General features: G+C 39.5%; 1 protein-coding gene across 2 annotated transcripts in view; it reads left to right on the forward strand.

The window, feature by feature from the left end:
- Window positions 1-20,051, forward strand: part of LOC121665262 (connector enhancer of kinase suppressor of ras 2-like) — a 174,656-nt gene that overhangs the window by 60,813 nt on the left and 93,792 nt on the right. For both annotated transcript variants that reach the window (XM_042029265.1, XM_042029266.1), the window contains exon 3: window positions 2,259-2,422. In XM_042029265.1, the coding sequence (XP_041885199.1) occupies window positions 2,259-2,422 (164 nt within the window). The remainder of the gene's footprint in view (window positions 1-2,258; window positions 2,423-20,051) is intronic.

Here is a 20,051-nt window from a genome sequence, read left to right on the forward strand (position 1 = left end):
AATTGGAGCCCTGACAATAAAGAAGAGGCTCCTGATGCTGAGTTCCTGCTTTGGAAGGTCTCACATTTGAGTACCTGGCCCCCAGAGAGACAGAAAAGCAGAGAGCAATGGGCCAATATCTCTTTTTTTGGTGTGTATTTATTAAGTGCTGTCATTCTGTGAGACAGCCTGGCCCTTTAATGATATATTTCTATATTCTCTTGTCAACTGCCACACTGCTTGCACCAGTAAGTAAACGCCTTCTAAAGGTGCCCTGGGGAGCTATTACAGAGCAGCACAAATAATAGAAATTTGATATTTTGCTCTGCTGTCATACATTCTCCCTGGCACAAAGGCAGGTTTAATACATCTGACTGCACACTTCTCACAGTGTGGCAGGTTCAGTTGAGTTTTCCTAAATCTCTCTTAATACTATAAATGCTTGTTGCAGCCACTGATTCTGAATTTTTAAATTAATTTTCTTGAAAATAATTTAATATCTAGTGGCAGTTTTTGGGACTTTTTTCTGAGTTTTGGGGCAATGTCCACTAAAAGCAAATCTGGGATGTGTGGGGTTTGCAATTTTTGCTCTAAAATAGTTTTAAGAATTGTTCTTGAGCAAGCAGGAACAGAAATGTGCAACAGCTCAGGGTTAAAACTGTTAACTAATAAACAGAGAATTTGCAGTGACCAGTTCTCAGCCAATTGAACTGAACTATACTTATGTAAAATCATTCACAGGATCATTAAAAATAATGAACAGATGCAGAGAGATAGTTTCCTATTTGCAGACCACTCTAGAATAGAGAAAAGCTTTAAGTATTAGTTATAGACTGCTGATTTGAGCTTTAAAAATCCCCCAAACTACCTCATACTTTTGAATTACATCATAAAACATGACATTTTTATCACTATACTAGCTTTGTATGGGCCATAGGTATAAGCGAATATAAAGCTGGGCACTTGGTAAATGAGCTTTATCTGTAGCATAACTTAGGACTATCAGTTTACAGAGTAAATAATTGGATTGTGTTGAAAGAGGAGTTAATTAAATGAAACAGCAACCTGTCCCCTTGTATTTACACACTGAGGGCAAATGTTGATTTATTTCATTCCATTCTTGTGTCATCCCAGTCCTTTTGTCCCAGCTGAACTCTGTTAATTGGGGTGTAAAGTGGTGACACCCAGCACACCCAATACAAGGTGTCAGAACTCTTTTTCTCAGAGGCTCTGGAAACTTGATGTGTATTTGATAAAAGCTGTGTACAGAAATTATATTTCAAAGCTCTTAAATGCCCAAATTCATTATTTCTGTGGCTTCTGGATCTCTGTAGTTTTATGGATCTTGGATTTACTTGCATCACTGCAGGACAAAAAGCTGAGAATCAGTGTTTTACTTTACTTGGTAGATGAAGTTACTGAAGGTGAGTTTTGTAGATCTCTAGAAAATCATGTGCATGTCAGGTTTCTGTTGAATCTGGCAGGCTTTGAGGGAACTCTGAGGGACCTCATGTAGCTTTCAGTAGTAGATTCTTGTGTTCAACTCGTTCTGGCTGGAAATTCAAGGCATGTGTGGTTCAGAAACAGATTTGGAGGAAGGAAAAGTCTTTCAATATCATTAATCAGTTTCTTCTCTGGTCTGAGAAACAAAGTAATCTGTTATTCTCACCCTATCAAGTTTCAGGGTAACATGGAATAATTCTTTGTGCGTGGGTAAAATTGTATTCTTAGTTGGAGGTGTTATAACAAAAGCATTTTTGTGTTGTATGGATTCAGAAAACTGGGTAATCTGGGGTGAGAATTGGCAGTGGGAGTTGCAGAGTGAATGTGGGTGGTTACTGAGCCTGAAAACTCTTCCTGATCAGGGACAGCCAAACTCTATGACCTTGAAGAGTCCTGGAAGAGTTACAGGAAGAATTTGTTCCTAATCATAAGATAAACTTATATTTAGGTCTTTGTGACATCACGAGAAAAAGGTTTTCTATAATGTCACTCTCTGTGCTGCTTTGTCCTTCCCTCGTCTCCATGAAGGTTTAGAATTACGACTGAAACATTTAAGAACGTTGAAAATAACATCAGTAATATCAACTTTTCTCTTCAGCAGCATGTGCTGTATTATGTAAGTTAAATTATAATTTTCACTGCACGTTTTCCATAATAGCTCCAAGCAAGGAAGTACACTTGCATTTCCAAGAAATTTCTGTATTTGTGAACTACACAAATGTTTGATTGGTTTTCTCTCCGCTCTCTGAATCTGTGTTGTTGGCTTTTCTAACCAGGCCTTGATGATTGCCTTCAACAATACATCAAAAACTTTGAGAGAGAGAAGATCAATGGGGAGCAGCTGCTGCACATCACTCACCAGGAGCTGGAGGAGCTGGGAGTGACTCGCATCGGCCACCAGGAGCTGATCCTGGAAGCAGTTGATCTGCTCTGTGCATTGGTAAGTGATTCCTTGCATCACTCATCTTGATCAGCTGCATTTATAAATTTACAAACCAAACTAAAAATAATGTAGAGTTTCCTCTGCAGCCACACACTCAAACAGCCACTGTGGCTTTGCTTCAATAAAGGCCAGACATGTCCTGGCTTCTCTCAGCTGCACAGAAACTATATTTATCCATTTAATGATTATGTATGATGGTCTTTGATTGCTTTTCCTCTGACTTTCTTGGTCCTGCATTCAAATGCTGTTGACTATCATTCCTGGCATCCATATGGTTCTGTAATTATGTGCCATATGCCCTCGTATTTCACTGACATTTGCCACACTGCACTGAACCAAGTAGACCTGAGCGGTTTAACCATGCCAGCATTCAAAAGGATGGTACTACACAGCCAGAAGGTAAAGCTAATTAGACTGGAAGATTGTTTAAAATGAGCTTTGAGATGAGACTGGAGTGGTAAAATTGACTTTATCTAAACTGCAGACACGTGTGTCGACTAAAAGTAGGGTTTGGGGTTTTTTAGCAACCATTTGGAAGAACAGTTTTTTCCTATTATTAATTATTAGGTTATTAATTAAGTTAACCTATTAACAACATATTTGATATCAAAAAGTTCTTTTTTCCTCTGCTATTTTATTCCTACCAGCTAATAAAATGAGATGTATTAAGTTAATGCTAAAGAAAAATTAACTTACTTTTGGTTGTGTAGGTGAACAGGTGAAAGAATATTGAAAATACTAAAAGGTGAAGTAGTAAAATTACACATGACAGTCACAGTATTTTACTCCTTGATCAGGAGTTCTGCTTTTGCATAACTGGGTTATCCTGTGGGATTTTGATGAAGATAAATTGTTTCCGAGAGGGAAACTGGCGCTCAGAAGTAAGATAGAAAACAAGTGAGGTATAATGCACTTGATCTTTCATCTTCTTGATTATTCGTCTTCTTCTTGCCTCTACCTCGAATGTCAAAACGCACTCAGTGTGGCTTTCATTTGGAGGGGCTTGAGATCTGCCAGGAGGGGCAGATCTCAAGCCTCTCCAAATAAAATAACTTCTTTGTCAGAGCAGGGAAATGCTCTAGGGACAGGTGTGTGCTGCAGAACCCAACAACCAGTGCCTTTTGGAAACCTCTGAACCCAAACTCCAGAGTTTTTCCTTGCAAACTTCGTGTTCCACACAAAAGGAGCCCGCAGAGCCTCCAGTGTCACGTTGTGTCACCCAGCGAGCAGAGCACGCCGTGCCCAGACACTCCTCGGGAACAGCAGCCCCGAGAAGCTTCCTCTGGAAAAACATCTCCCTTTAATGAAGTGTGTCCCTGAGGAGGACCCTGCTGACTCCTTTATTGTGATTTTTTTCTTTTCTAAGCCCAGAAAATGTACCTCTTGCTGCTGGTCAATAGTGCAGCTCTCGCTGTGCTGTCTCACGACCTTACTTTGTCTTTTGAAGCAGGATGGGGATTTTCCAGCTCCTGGTATCATTTATTTTGCCTCCTGCCTTTCAGCCCTTACCCTTCCTTTCTCACTCTGGCTCTAAAAGGCCTTTTTCTTTTTTTTTCCTGTTTCTAAATGTTTCTCTCCCTGCCTATTCCATGTGCTTTCTGCTGGGCGAGTCTGCTGCCTGCAGCTCTGCTCTTGGGGGTGCTCTCCTGCTTCTGACATTTCTCCTTGGCTCTGTGTACATCATCTTCTTCAATTCTTTCAGGACCACATAAAAGTTTTACCAGATTGAGTATAATATCTATTTTAAATCTCTACTAATTTATTAGGATTTGCATCCATGTAATCAAAAAAGTATTATTAAGAACCTCACTTTACTTATTTTAAATAATGGCAATAATTGAATGAGAGGAGATCTGATGCTGCCTTTATTAGCTGAAATACATTTCTAAAATATCACAATTGTATTCTTGTTCTGTGCTAACTCTTGAAAATTTAATAGATTATTGCACTGACATCTGACTGCTGGCCAAGTGACCAGCAAAAATTGTGACTGGGAATTGCTCACTGATATGGATGTTTAGACCAGCTAGTCTAAAAAAAACTGAGGAAGCATCTTGTTTTAAATGTAATTTTTGAAGGGGCTACAGAGTATCTGTATTTTTTTAACGCCACCAACTAGGAGTTAACATATAGGGAATTGTTGAAATTAGAATGTCTTAAGGAACACATAATTTTGTCCCTGATTCCCTGAATTGCATTGTAAGCAAATATAATACAGTTTATAGGCAGGTAAAATATTTGAATGGACTCTGCTGGGAACTGTGGACAGGGTGCAGAGCACAAGCTATGCTTGTAGATTCATAAATATAAATATTTTCAACTTTTTTTATGGAAAAAGGAGACCAGAAGAACCAATTCCAACAGTCTGGTCTTAAAATCCCACCCGTGGAGGGGAGGTACCAGCAGCAGTTTGCTCTCCCCCTTTGGCCCTCCCTCTGTTCATCCTGGTGTGTGTTCCCAGGCCCGAGCACCCAGGATGGATCTGGATCTGGGATAGCTCTGCTCCTGTCCATATCCACATCCACAGCCCTGCTTTTGCTCTGCCTGTCAGCCCTCCCTGGCCATGTCAATGAGCATTGATTTTTTTCCATGCATGGATTTCTGGATTGATTTCTGGTTGGCAATTGGCAGTGCCCAAGTTCCATGACCTATTTCTCCCAGGCAGCATTAGCAGGCTCTGCTCTCCATCCCAGAGGGCTGGGTTGTGTAACGCTGAAAGCAGGAGCAGCTCCAGTGCCTGTAGAAATCCCCCAGGAAACTCAGGCTCAGAGGTGATCAGGAAGTCACCTTGGGCAGGGGTTTACCTGCAGAACAGCTCTGCTGCTCCAGGAAACCCGGGGAAATTTGACTGCCTGAGCTCCAGCCCTTGGGACACGCTGGAATGTGCCTTTCCCAAGGATCTGGCTTTTGTGGGATGGTGAGTGGGGTTCTGATGGGGTAACACCAAGAGTGGTGCCTTGGCTGCTGTTCCAGGGGTGCCAACACTGGACAGCCCCCCCAGAACCAAATGCTGACCTATAAAGAAGGTTCTAAGGGCAAGAAGAAACTGAAAACAAAGGAGGAAACTCCTGAGTTTTTTATTCCCGTTCCCAAACCACCTATTAGCCAGATTCCAAATGCAAGTTATTAAAGGCAGGGACAGTTTGCTATCAAGCATCAGCCCTTGACATGGTTTTTATATCCCCTTTTCTTCTGAAAGCAAGCTGAATTCAGAGCTCTCTTCAGCTAGGCAATGCAAATGAGAATCCTGGCTAGGAAAGATTGCACGCTGGAAGAAGATGACTTGCAGTAGGAGAGAAAGAAATATAAGAAATGTGAATAGGGAATAATAAGAGGATTCAATACACCCATGCAATGTGGTGATATAGAAGTGGATGTATTTTACCTGTAAGTTAAATAATTTCAAATGCTAAAATAACCTCATTTATGAAAGGGTAAATTCAGAGTGCAAAAGGTGAGAGGAACTTTCTGTGCAGGAAGGAAAGTACAGGCACTGTCTTGGGGTTGCTGAGGGATGAATTCGTGTGCTGTGAAATGCAAAGTCACAGGTGAGCTTTACTTTCAGCTTCAGTTCTTTGACCATTCTGGAAAGACATTTTTGAGTTGTGCTTTAATTATGAAGAAAATTGGGAATGATGGCTGTGGGGAAAAAACCCAACCTGGAACATCAAAGTCCTTTCTTGCTAGGTTGGTCAGAAACTGCGCTGCAATTATTTATTTGAAGTGACCTAAATAACATTTAGGGACTAAAAATCATGGGACACTTGGATTTGGACTGTAACTTTATTAAAGTTGAAATATTAATTTTGATATCTATTGGAGGACTTGTTGCACAGAGGCTGAATCTGATGCAGTAGCAAGGTCTGGGAAAAATAACTTTTTGATAGAGGGTAAAATATACTGGAAACAAGAAAAAGGAAAATTTTTGAGGTCAACGTGGGTCACTGTTCAAATCTGCAAGTAAATTTAATTTAATTAGGCCAGTATTGGAGTCAGTATATTGTTAAAGTCTGCATGAATTAAAATATAAACAATCTTGTGGGAAGAAAGACTGATAATGAAAGGAAGAAAAATGAATGGGAAATGAAAAGAATGCTCCAATAGAGATTGTATCTCAAGTAATTAAAAGTACTGTTAATTCACAGGCATTCAACTTGTGAAATAAAGCCTTGTGCTGTGGAAAAATTTCAAGGAGAAATAAAGATTAGAAACTTTGTCTGCAGTTTCTACAAAGCTACAATCCAGGCAGGGTGGGTTTTCCACCAGAAGGCACAATAAAGTCACCCGTGGTCAACATGTTTGTAACAACTGCAGGAATTTAATTTGGTTTTATATTTACCCTTTTTTTTTTTTTTTTAAATAATGTATGGGACACAGCTACCAAACAAATTAGGGTTTTTTCCCTATAATTTTTCTAACATATTTCTTTATTAGGCACCTCCCTAACAAAATTACAACAGCAATAGGAATTTGTTGGTCAGGTGGAAAGCAGTTTGCAGTGATTTATTTTGATAAAATGGTGAAGGCGAAGGTGATTTTGATACCATGGTGAAGGTGAAGTCTTTCATAGCTCCCTCTGTATGATTGATAATGTTGTTTCTTCTAAATTAAAATTAGTCAAGTTTTTCCTAAATTAATACTATTTAATGGCCACACCTATAATGATCTCTCTCGAGATCCTTTCCTTTCTTCATTTTGCTAATGCACTTTTTGATTTGTCAATTCTGTGAGTATAGTAGGAAGTATTTTTTCCTACTTTACCTGATTTGTAATCGAGTTTCATTTTTAGCAAGTCATTCAATGTGTCAAATACTTATTTTCCACCCATAGTTCAGGGGTTATTCAAAGGTAATTTTTCTAGACTAAAATCTTCATTTTATATATATCTATTGATGCTTGAGTAGATGGAAAAAAATCCTATTTCTTTGGAATGGAATGCCATCCCTATTGGTGAGAGATGCAGAGATATTCCATCTCCTCAGTGTAATGAGGAACCTGGCACATACATTATTTTTTTCTCCACAAACATGTATGCATCCAGAGAGCTTTATTAATTTCAATTGGAAAAGAAGTTCAGCTTTTGGCAGTCCAGTGCTATTTATTATGCTGTGCCCAAACATTGAATTAATACTATTGAATTGAGCTGGTTAATTATTGCACATATTAGAACATGTGTATCATCTTCTGCTTAGTCTAATTAGCAGCTTCATTCTTTCTTAGCCTTTCAAATCATGCAATTTGGAAAAAGAATTGATTTTAAGGATTGTCTGGTTTTTGTTTTTTTTTTTTCTTTTAAAAGTCTGTTGGCAATTTTGGCATTTTCAGATTTCTCTTAGGATGAGGACACTGAAGGAAGATAATTAAGTTTGTACGAACAGATCAGAGTAGCCTAAAGTCCTTCTGTTCACAGGGGTTTTACAGCTGTGTGCACGACTTTTGTCTTACTGGGGAGAGGTAAGAATTTCATGGTCTTCCTAAGCTGGTGTGCTGGAAAAGTTTGGATGTCATTACACATTATTTGTGTCGAGTAGCCACCAAAATGAAATCCTTCCTTCCTGAAATCACCACACTAAAGGCAGCTCTGGGGGTCGATCTAAGCAAAGAACAAAGTAAAGGGGAATTTTTCTTGATGTCTTCTCAGTGTTCTCATCAAGGACCACTGATTCCACACCAGTTGTTCCATGGCTTCCTTAGCACAGCAGGAATATTTTGGGATACTGCAGCAGCACCAGCAGTGATGGTATTTAAGTTTAGGAAGCAAAATATTCAGAGGTACCCAAGCACAGAGCTGTTTCAAAGGGAATTTAGAACAAAAGTGATTTTTGGATTTGTGTTTGTGTGCTAAATTCATTAGAAACTTAGGCTTGGCCTCTTTAGAGAACTTTATCCTCTCTGAATTTGTCACTCTTGTGGAGCAGCCATGGCCACACAACCTCTGATGAAGGCACAGAACCCTCTGGTTATGGGATGTGTGTATATCCTGTAGCCAGACACAGACTGGAAATGGTCCTATTCAGGTATTCCAGTGAGAATTTCATCCCTTGCCATAATAAGAGGTGCATGAAGTAGAAATATGAGAGAATAAGTTGGCTGCATTCTACTCAAATTTCAGCTTCCTGCACGCAGTCTGAAGGGGAATGCAGGGCAGCTGAAATCCAGGAGACCACATCTAATTCTTGCCCACAAACAACGATCCTGGGTTATCAAGCTTCAGATAAATTACTTCAGACTATATCTGTATTCTTTCTACTTATGGTTTTGTTTATGTTAAAAAAAAAAAAATCAGGAAAAATACAAATTTGCTGTGCCGACTCCTGTTAACTCCTTGAATTTATGCACATCATTTGCCTCTGGAGCAAGTCAGTGTTAACAGGCAAATGAGAGGAAACAGACTTCTGTTTTTCCTGCCTTTGGACATAGCTGAGAGATTTCTTCTTGTCACACAGTAATTCTCTTTCACAAAATGGGGACAAACATGTTCTATTCGAAGTGTTAAACCTGTTCCAAATCTTGTAATTTTCTTCTGAAAAAGCATCTGTTTAAGTACCAGTGAGAATGAGCATCCTAATCCATTGCAGGCTTGGCTGGTGAATAGGCTCCTACAGGAGCTCCAGCATGCTTCTGAGAAATAAATGTACTTATTTCCATTTAGAAATTTATAAAATAATCCATTCATAATAATCCATTACTGTATTTCACGTTGGTTCTGTCTGTGGGTAAGCCCGGTGGTATTCTGATACTGAACATTTCATTCCTTTTCACACCCTAAGTTCCTGTCACTCACTGGTAGAGAACAGCACCCCATAATAAGTACAATTAAATTGCATTGCTACTTATTATGCCAATGCAGTAGCAGAAATTTATGCAAATGAATAGGTAGGTAATGACCTGGGGTTAAAAACCACATGTATATAACACCTTAGGGCAGGGCAGGAGGGCTGAAATTCACTTCAGATAGTGCTGGGATAGTATAAAGGTATTATATTATAATTTCTGTATATTCTTCTACCCCTGGTTTAGGAGACATTAATGGAGCACTCATTTCTGACATCATTTTGGCTTCTCTTGAGGTTTGGAGCTGGAAGTCAGGGATTGTGTTTTTAATTTGTGTGCTTCTGGGTGTCTGGTTTCTCCAAGGCTGATGGTGGGATCCCAGTCACTGCTGGGGATAAAGGAATGGAAATTTTCCCTGCACAAGGATTAAAGCCAAACCTTTATAGCAACACCCTGTTCCGTTTCGTGGTGCTTCTGTTGACACCAGCTGCCCCAGCATGGCATGGTGTGCTGTTAAGGGACTGTTGATTGCTTCTTTTGCTTTGGTTTCTCTGGGTTTCACAGGCATCCTTTCCTGCACAGTAATCCAGTCTGCCAATACCTGTGGTGAGCAGAAAGCTGGAATGCCAACTTTAATGTTTTAACCTTAATTTTAACCCAAATTGCTCTGTGTAAGCTCTCCTGTGCCCCCAACCTCCGACTGGCCAAGATTTGGATACTTGATTCACCTGCAGCAACGTGGAGATCCCCTGTGGTCTCCTAAGGATGCTCACCCAGCCTTTGTGGAACAATTAGCACTGACATATCCAATTAATTTTTATGAATTACTGCTTTTCTAGAATCTCAGTGTGAAGTGTATGGAACAGCCTTGCAGTGACACATGAACAAATTGTGCAGCAGAGCATTCACATTTTCTTTTCCATCATTTTCTTTGTATACTAAAGGAACTAGAAAGAAGGATGGTTGTTACATTTGCATCCTGTGTCATCTCTTACTTGTGATAAAATGTGTTGCTGGATTTCTACATTTCTTTTAATCAAATACATGCAAATCCTACGAAAAATTTTCCTAGTAAAGCATAAAAATCCAGATGTTGCAAAGTTTGCTGTGGTTTCATAAAAATGCCTCTGAAACACCAATCTTTTGTGCAAGAGTTAAGCTGAGTAATTTTAAATTTTAAATTCTGGAGTGCCCAGTGGTAACTCTTTCACCCTGATCTTTTATTGCAAACACAGAAATAAGACTTCAAGCAGGGCATATGAAAGGAAAATATTGGTTTTCTAAAATCATGGCTTGGAGCACCGAGGGCTTCGTGCTTTCTGTCAGAAACTAGCAGAGGTTTGGGTCTATTGCATCCTAACAACCCTTAATTGTACACTACTGCATTAAACATCTGAATATATAATTTAAATCCATTAGCTAGCTGAGGTTGATAATCCTGCCTTGGCAGCTTTATTAAAGGTCTCTACCAAAGCTGTGTGAATTCCCACACTCATCTGGGTGGGAGAACCACCCAAATGGGAGCAATTCTCAAGGTAGGTGAGGTTTTCTGTGGTTGTGCTGCCCAGTTTATCCCCACAGCACCTCTAAGTTTTGAGAGTTTTGTCTAATCCCAGCCAAACTCCGTGGAGCTGTGAGTCCACGAGGATTCCTGCCAGTGCTGAGGTCCCAGAGTGACATTCTGGGAGGAAATTCTCCTCATCCTGGAGGAGAGGCATCAGCCCTTGGCCAGTGACAGTCAGAGGGGGCTCTCCCTGGCCCCAGGGCCTGTGCAGGTGTCCTGGGAGCCACGTGGAGAAAGGGGTGTGGGAATGAAGAGGATGCAGACCGTGGGAAATCCGTCCTTTTTAGTGCCACTGCTGCCTGAAGAGTTTGTTACCCCTTCCAGGGGGATGCTAAAGCAGCGTGGATGAAGATCTGTGCCTGAATCCTTGGAGCTGGAATGCTACAGGCACTGAGGGGCAGTCCATTGACTGCAGCTAGCTAATGGAATATTGATCCAGTCCTAGGTAATTATGTTAAATAGGGGGGCGAATATTAGATCATAGAGGATAGAGGATTCTATTTTTAGAACAAAAAGGAAGAATAATACACACCAGAGCAGTAAGAGATAAACTTCTCCCCTTTAAATGGAAAAAGTATTGTTACACTAACAGAAAATTTAAAGTTCTTTAAGATAACCTGAGAACTTGGTGATATACAGATATTTTCTTGGTTTATTGAGGTGTTCAAAGTCTTAACCATCAAAGAAATTGTTGTGTCTAACAATCCACATGAAACACACTGGTAATTCTTGGTCTTTAAATGAAAAATAATTGCACAATTACTTAAATGGTATTTCAAATATTTAGGTATAAACAATATTACGAACATTTAAAATTAGCTTTTAATATTTTTCTATGACTTTATCTTTTTTTTCCACTGGAAAGGACTATGTTGCCTTTATTCTTTGTGTGTTTCATTTGCAAAATCTTCTTTCCCATGCAGAAAGAAATAATTCCCTTTTTTTTAGGATCCTGATTTGAGGTCTGTCCCATGCAATGCATGGTAGCAAGCACTATTCCATGGAGAATCTCTGTGCCAAGGAAATACAAGGAGTAGCTCAGTGAAAGTTCAACAAAAGGACATTTTCCCTACCAAAAAATCCCTTTTCTAATTTGCCAGGAGGGATTTCTTTAATAAATTCCTAGTAAGATATTTTTCATACCACCGTGTTACATTATCAATGTCTATGAGCAGCCTGAACTCCTGAGTAATTATCTGTGATCAGTTATTGTCAGGGATAAATTCATCTGCATGCAAATATCTGAGCATACACATGCATATTCATGTCACTGTTGTTGACTGAGTTGCTTGAGCAGCCTTCAGCAAATTCACAATCCAAATAGATAAATGAACTTTTTTCATACTCTCATTAATGCCCATTCAGACGAATCTTGTTACTAATTTAATTTCTATGTGCTGCTCTGAATTGTTATGAATGTGTGCAACATTCCTCCAGAACTGGTGTGGTTTTTACATGGAACTACCACTTCTGCAGGGATCTAAGTTAAACGTCTGACCCAAGTGAAGTGGTCAATGTTGATGTACTATTTCCAAGACCAGCTTATAATTTATTCCCTGAACTTTGAATAATTCACCATTGATTCAAATTCTAATTTTGTGTTATGTACGGAATCTTTTTTTCTCTGTGATCTTGCATTTCTGCCTTAAAATTCAAGAGATACTTAAAAAACAGGAAAATGAGGATTTCTAAGATTGAATGGTTGGTGCTCACACAAAACTATGAAATAAATAGTGAAGTTTAATTGATCACAAGGGTTTAGTAATAAATAATAAAATTTTGTGGTTACTGAACAGTGCATTAAACATGTACAGCTCCCTTAGATGCTGCAGAGAAAGGTGAATAAAGTGCACTTAAAGGTACAGCAAAGGCTTGAGATGCTTTATCCTTGCCAGTGGAGTTCCCTGCATTGGTAGCTGGGAGTGTTAAGAAGAATTTGGGTGTAGTTGAGGTATTTCTGAGACAGAACATGACAACAGTAGCACGGTGCACACTGGGGAGCAACAACAGCAGGTTGTTAATGACTCATGCAGGCAGGAACTGCTAATCATTTTTAAAAGTGAGCAGATCACAGTCCAATATGGTTTTGGAGGAAATATCTACTGTCAGCCTTTGCTCTTGTTTGTTTATCACAGTATCCCCAGTCAGCAGATTGCTCAGAGCTTATTTTCCTACACATATGGAAGAGGTCAAGCCACCCTGGCTGTCTGGCTTGCATATGTTTTGTAATTGAAGCCATATGCAGATCAGTCCATCCTTAATACTGAAATAGAATATTGGAAACAATTATCCCTGGGATGTGGAAAGAAGCCACAAAGCACCCGAAGCCCCTCTATCCTCCTGGGTCTCGCTTCTGTGCCCACCAGAAAGGAAATGCTGCCACAGCTTTATTTCCATGCTGGTGTTTTCCTGGGAGTTGACACTGAAGCTGTTAAATGTGCCCAGATGTCAGCTTGGCACAGGACAAATGCTGAGTGGATGGTGCAATGCACCCACCACTTTGTCAGCATAGTTCTCAGAAGGTTGTTATGGTCATGAGAAGGTTATTACGGTTATGAGAAGGTTTTTTTATTTCATGCTGCTCTGATATTAAGGTCTTGCTCATAAAAATTATAAGAAAGCATTAAATGCGTTTAGAAACAAAGAAATCTTTTAAAAATGCTAATTCACTTCCAGGGAGTTTAGATCTAAACTCTTGGTGAAGACAGAGCTGAGCAGAAAATGTGAATTAGAAGCAGAGTGGGAGAGCAGTCAGGAACAGCTCCAAGGGATGCTGCGAAGGTGCACAGGAAAAGCAGGAAAAGCATTGTCCCAGAGAAATTAAAGCACAGGTTTGGATCAATCTCTCCTGTTTCTGAACCTGATGGTTCATCACCTCTGCAGAAATAACTGTTGGTGGTTCAGATATGTGAATAATCATTCTCCACTTTACAACTGAAATAAGATATGAACTCTCTTCTCTTAAAATTTTCCTTTCTTCAAGCTTTGGTGAGAATGGGCACTAAACAGCCAAATAGCTGTGTCAATGTTTAGGTATTTAGATTCTTTACACACAGAATAAAATTCAAGGACTTGCTGAATGAGCCACCTAAAACTATGAGAAGTATAGGGAGGTTTCAGATGTTAAAAGAATTAAAATTTCTTCAAGGCGGGGGGGAAGGAAGAAAACCAAAAGATACTTGGGAAAAAATGTAATTAAGGTATTCCTCAAGCGTGGTCAGCAGACTCAGAGTGGCATGAACTTTAAAAATAAATGCACTTTCTTTGTACTTTACACCATTATGGCGATCAGGAGTCTGCATAACTAAATAGCAGATCCCACATTTTATAGATCTTATCCAAAACTGACATTGGTGACGTGTCCTGATGTGCTGGATCAAATTGTGTGACCGTGTAGGAGAGAGAGAGAACTTTAAAATGCATTTTCAGAACATGCACACCCGTCACACAAATATCTCTGTCAGGCTGCTCAGTGGGTTTGATTGATTTAATGCTGTAGGACATTTTAAAAGTCTCTTCTGTGTGTAATGAGTTCACTTTCCTCACACCTTTCTGTGGTTTAGGCACTCATTCCACAGCAGTGGATCCTCTCTCCATAGATCCCTGTGCAGCCCTCCATAACCAAATGAGGGAGATGTTCCAGTTTATTCAAGCTCACCCTGTTAGGGGGAGTATTTGTTTATTCCACAATTGGAAGCACGGTGCTTCTTTTGGATTAAGCAGACCAAGCAGGCTTGGTGCAGTTTGCTCAGAGATCTGTAGCAAGAGCTGCAATGTAAATGTTTAGGCAGGAGATCAGGGATTCTGTTAATTCCTGATCATCTTAATCAGCCCAGGGCAGAAATTGGTGCACTGTGAAGCTTTAGGCTGGCCTAGAGCAGGGCAAGCCTTGCATATTCTGAGATCCTTGAGCAGAAAATCTGCACCTCCATCTCTGACCTCATCTGCTGCTTGGCTCTCACCAGGCTCCCAATTCTCTGACTCTGAAGTCTTAAACATAAAGTTAACAATTTATTGAAATACCTTATTCTGAAAAAAATACCTCTTTCAGTGGTTGGACTTCCAAACTTTCTGAGTCCAATTTCTAAAGGAAAGACTATCATGTTCTAAATCTTATCTGAAATAAAAGTCACTTTTTTTTTTAGTCAAATTATTTCCAGGGCACCTTAATTACTCTAGATGATGTTTATATATATATATATATATATATACACATATATATATATCTACTGCAATGCAAGTGCTAAAGCTTCTTCTGAAGATAAAAAAATATAATGCAAATGTTAATTTTTAAAAATAGGTTAAAATATTTAATCTTACTTCTAGATCTCCTTAATTTATCTATTTACAAGATAATAGGAAGGTGTAGGGAGTGCTTAGAAGCACTGTGACAGGTTCCAAATTATAGACTCAGGAGACAAAGAATTATGACACAATTTGCTCCAGCAAGGTGGGATAATTATAATGGAAGGGAGAACAAGGGGGAGGAAAGCTGCACATAAAAAAGTATCGAGGTGTTTCAAATAATAGACTCTAATTTGTATTATGATGTTGCATATTTGCATAGTATTACCATAGTTATTAATGAATTCCATACTTTTATTTTGATGAAATGCCACATTCTGTGCACATAAACTGTGCTGTGATCCTGCAGTTTAACTGAAATGATAGGCAAATGTTGTTAGAGAGGCAGAAGGATTGGGTTTATTTTATATTTATTGTGTATTTATTATATATTATTATGCTAATTTACTGATTTAGAAGGAGAAAAGCTTTTAAAGAAAAAGCTGAACCAAATTTGGACCGTATTTTACTGGAGCTGCATTCCCCAGCCATAAAATGGAAATTATTTTCCTAATACATATATAGTTTTCAAAACAACAGTGCTAGGATTTTATAGATATATATAAAACATACATAAATTATTGAATATGTCAGTGTATAAACTGTGTGAACTACATCTTACAAAGTCTCCTTAATAAAACCCATAGTTTCTTTATTTTAACTTTTTCTCAAGTGGTATCATAACTTGCATCTGATTGTAATACCTGTCCCTTTTTTCACCATTCAGGAAATTTTAAGTTTTAGGATCCAGTCTCTAGACCTGAACTTGTGCACTGATTCATAGGATCACTAATGAAAAAGTTATTTGGCCTTTTCCAAATTGCTATTCAGATAAAGGATGACCAGCCTGTAAATTCTTTTTCAAGAGGAAAACCAGACAGACCTGGTGGAAATGCACTGCCTCACCCACTTTGATTTTATGTTATTTCAATAGCTTCAGTTTGAAGCAGTTTTATAAAAACATCACCAGAAAATTTTTGTGAAATCAAAGAAATTTTTATGGAGACAAGTGTTTCAGAATCAGGTTTCCACTGTTTTAAAGGCTGTTAACCTTTAAAAACATCCCTCCAGAGAGGAAAGTTAAAAGGAAAAAGTGTGTTTTGACAGTTTTAATTCTATGTGTGTGTCAGAAGTATTCATGGTAAAATCAGTGTATGATTAATTGGGATTTTTGCTTTTATTAACAAACAGGCTGTGTTTGCCTGGTTTTAGTAAGAGCTAACTGGCTCCATGCTATCCCAAAACCTGTCATTCCTGTGGCAAAGCCGGAGCAGCAGACAGAGCCCTGACACAGCCGGGAGGTGCAGGGTCCCATCTGGCCCTCTGTGTTTTCCCAGAGGAGAATCCCAAACCCCAGAGCTCCTCTGGGGATTGTTCCCAAGTGGTCTCAGAGGTGTGAGGAACCCCAGGGAGGCAGGTGTGAGACAGGGGGTGGCTGTGGCAGCTCCGGGCCCTGGGGACCAGGAAGAGCCTGGAAGGGACCAGGGAGGGCAACAGAGCATCCCCATGGAGCTGCTTCAGCTGCTGCAGGTCCACAATAAAGCAATTTTTGGGTCATCTGAGAATGGGTTGAAAACCAGGCTGGATTGGGGAAGAAGTACCTGGAGATGGAGCTTTTAAATTCCCAAAAATTTAGAGGATTCCTAAAACTTGTGCGTGAAATGTAGAAATGGAAGTGCAGCACAATATTTAGGTTGTGGTGTTTTAAATGCCTTGGATGTGGTGAATTCCACGTAAGGTGCTTGAGTTTCAGTCAGTGCTGTTTCCTTTCATCTCCTCTGTCAGATCTCCTCCTCTGCCCTTTTATTTCTCTTTTCTATTCAGTGAAAATTGTAACAAAGTACCACCTACAGAAAAAGCTGTGTATGCATCCATGTGTTTATATATTTCTACATATATTTATATATTTCTACATATATTTATATATATATTACACTGACTACTCACACGAATGACAACATCAAGAAAAATTACTGTAATTAAAAAGAAATCTGTTTTGAAGGTAAGCTAAATTCATTACTTATGCAATATAAACTCTTTAGCTAAAATTACACCCTGTGCCTATTAAATTTCCACGTGCATGCATTATTTTTATCTCTGTATGTCACATTACAGCAAAACAATTTCATTATGGCAGTACCTGTAAGAAAAAATGCTGGAGAGTTTTCCACAGAAGAAATAAACTCTTCATATATTGTAGGTATTTCTTGCTTGGTGTTTGATCTTCAGGTGCTGGTGTTTACAAAAAACTGATTAGCACTTGGCTGGTTTTTCCCCATTATATTCATTATTTTTTTTCTTGATGTTGGCTACAATAATTTGGCCTATTTTATCTTAGTAGCTGCAATTCTCCCAGATTGCTTTATTAGCATAAAATCCTCCTTTGTGATGTTATTGCTTACCTGCAGTAAGGTGTGAGAACACCTTAAGCCATAGCTGAAGATTTTTTTTCATTCCACTTCTTTGAATACGTAAAAAGTTCAGATCTTATATTGTCAGATGGATATGGAATTTGCTCCATTATTTAAAAGTGGAACTTCAAACCAGAATGTACAAAACAAGCAGAGTTTTTAGCTGGAATTGTGACACAGACACAAGGCAGGAAGGTTCATGGTGACTGTGTGTTTAGCTATTTCTACATTTTGGGTTCCTGACATTAAAAAGAGGCATTAAATATCTATTTGGAGGCAGATTTCCTATATTTCAGCTTCCAAAATTCCAATTTTAACTATAGCGAGTATTCAACAACTTCCCTCTTACATCCTATCTTCTACTCTGCACTGGGAAAAACAGGAATTTGCTTCAGGTTGCTCAGAAATAAAATGGCATTTTCTCCTGTCACCTGAATTCTACCATTTCTGACAACAGCCACCTGTTTTCTGTACTTCAGAAAACCCGGTCAAGTGTGAAAGCCCTGGGGGGGATCTGTCCTGCCTGTTCCCTCGCCACCTCCAATAACCCCAGCCACCAGCACAGCAGCTCAGACCCAACAGGGGAGGAACTAGGACGACAGAGAGCCTGGAAATGGGAGAATTAGAGGGGAAATAGCTGAATATAAATCTGTGTTCTGCAGGCAGCCAGCAGAGTTATCCTAAATCAGCTGCACACCTCACTAAGAAGTGTCACTGCAAGCACAGCTTCATCTTGGCATTTTGCTAATGATGATTCCATAATGAGCTTGTCTGCCTCTGATCTCACACTTGAGTTTAATTTCTGCCTCCTGAAATCCTCCTTTCCAACTCCTGTCATGGAATGGGGCGTCAGGACTTGCTGAGCTCCAGCCTAAAACACGGGATCAGCCACTGAACGAATCAGATAATCTGTGTAGCTCTTTAGAGTGTGTGCAGGTGATAAAGCTGTCAGTGGAGATACAGAAGTTCTTACTGTTTGATCCATGCTTTTATATGAAACAACTTAAGTATTTAACAGATTTTCCAGTCATGTCTTTCTGTGTTCAAGGCGTGCTGTTACTTTGGCCCTTTCTGCAATGCTCCTGTCTGGCCCCTTCTTCTGAAACGGGGTGTTGGTGACTTTAGGCAACGTTCTATTCTCATTAGACAGTTTCCTGATCCAGATTTCAGGATAATTTGACTAATTATGTGGCGGTGTGATTCTAGCCAGGCAACATCTGGGGTCATTTTGGTAGTCAGGATTCATTCCCTAAACTTGTGTATCCATTTCCACTAATTGAGTCATTTGATGATGAAACAGCCTGAATCATCATGAAACAAAACCAGGGAATAGAGGAAACCTTTCTTGTTTACGTTTCCCCGCTCTTGGGATGGAAAATAATCCTGCCTATGCTAATGGTACCCTCTTGTCCCTTTTAGAGGCTTTCTCTTTTATTTTTCTGTCTTTCTTTTCAAACCAGAAATTCTTTCTAGGATTTACAGTGCAAGAAAGAAATCACCTGAATCTCCTGCCAGGAGACAGAACTTTCCAGGCTCGGGAGCATCATTTCCATGGTGTGGCTCACAAGAACAGCACATATTTAACACAGGGGGAGCAGAATGTATGGCTGTGAAAACTGAAGTCTGGCTTGGCAGCTGTGATAATGATTTAGTCTGGCAGTCCTGGGACTCTCTCAGTTACAGCAAGTAGATGAGGTGCCTACAGGAATTAGAGGAGATCTGGATACTGGCACTGCCATCTACGCACCACAAGGCTCCTCACCTGCCTAGTCACTGCCATAAACTACAATTCCTTGTTTTGAAGCAGTTTAAATCTGGGGTGTACCCACTTCCTGGCTCTTTTCTCCTCTGGAACAATCTCCTCTATTCCCCATCCCTTTGGTTGCTGACTCTGGAAGCCCAAAAGAGGCCACAGCTTCCCTCAACCCTCTCCTAATATCCTGCCACAGTAGGGTTTGGTGGCATCAGAGCATCAGGATGAGGGGATACTTTCAAGGTTTATTTGTAACCACATTTTCCCTGTTTGGTAGTTGATTACAGCTGTTTGATTTAAAAATTAAAATCTTGGATGTAGACACGCTTAAATCCAGAACAACCCAATGTCTCTGTCTTCTACAAAGGTATTGATTTACTGTCACTTTCATAATATTTTTATCTTTTCCCCTTTATTGTGCCCCACTCAGTTTCAAGCAAACCACTAACTTGCATCAGCACTTCTACTGTGCTGAACAATTTCCTTTCATCTTCTGATTATCTTTATGGATAAATTTTATCTATGCTTTGCTGTATTTTAAATTTTATATTGACACTAATCGAGGTTGTCATTGGCATGTAAGCAATAAACTTCAAGATAAAGCAGAGAACTTGTTCACTAGGTGGATTTCCTCACATACATTTCCTGCTCAGTCCTCTGTGTTTTCCAGTGACTGGAGAAGATGACTGGCTGATTACACTTGCTGGGATCTAAAATACCCTCTGGTACTTATAGATTCAGCGGTCAAACCGTGTCCTTCCCTGCTTAAACTCTCTTAAA

Source organism: Corvus kubaryi, unplaced genomic scaffold (assembly GCF_017639235.1).
Source record: "Corvus kubaryi isolate FWS band 111438036 unplaced genomic scaffold, C.kubaryi_AGA036_p1.0 37322, whole genome shotgun sequence".
NCBI classification, from domain to species: Eukaryota; Metazoa; Chordata; class Aves; order Passeriformes; family Corvidae; genus Corvus; species Corvus kubaryi.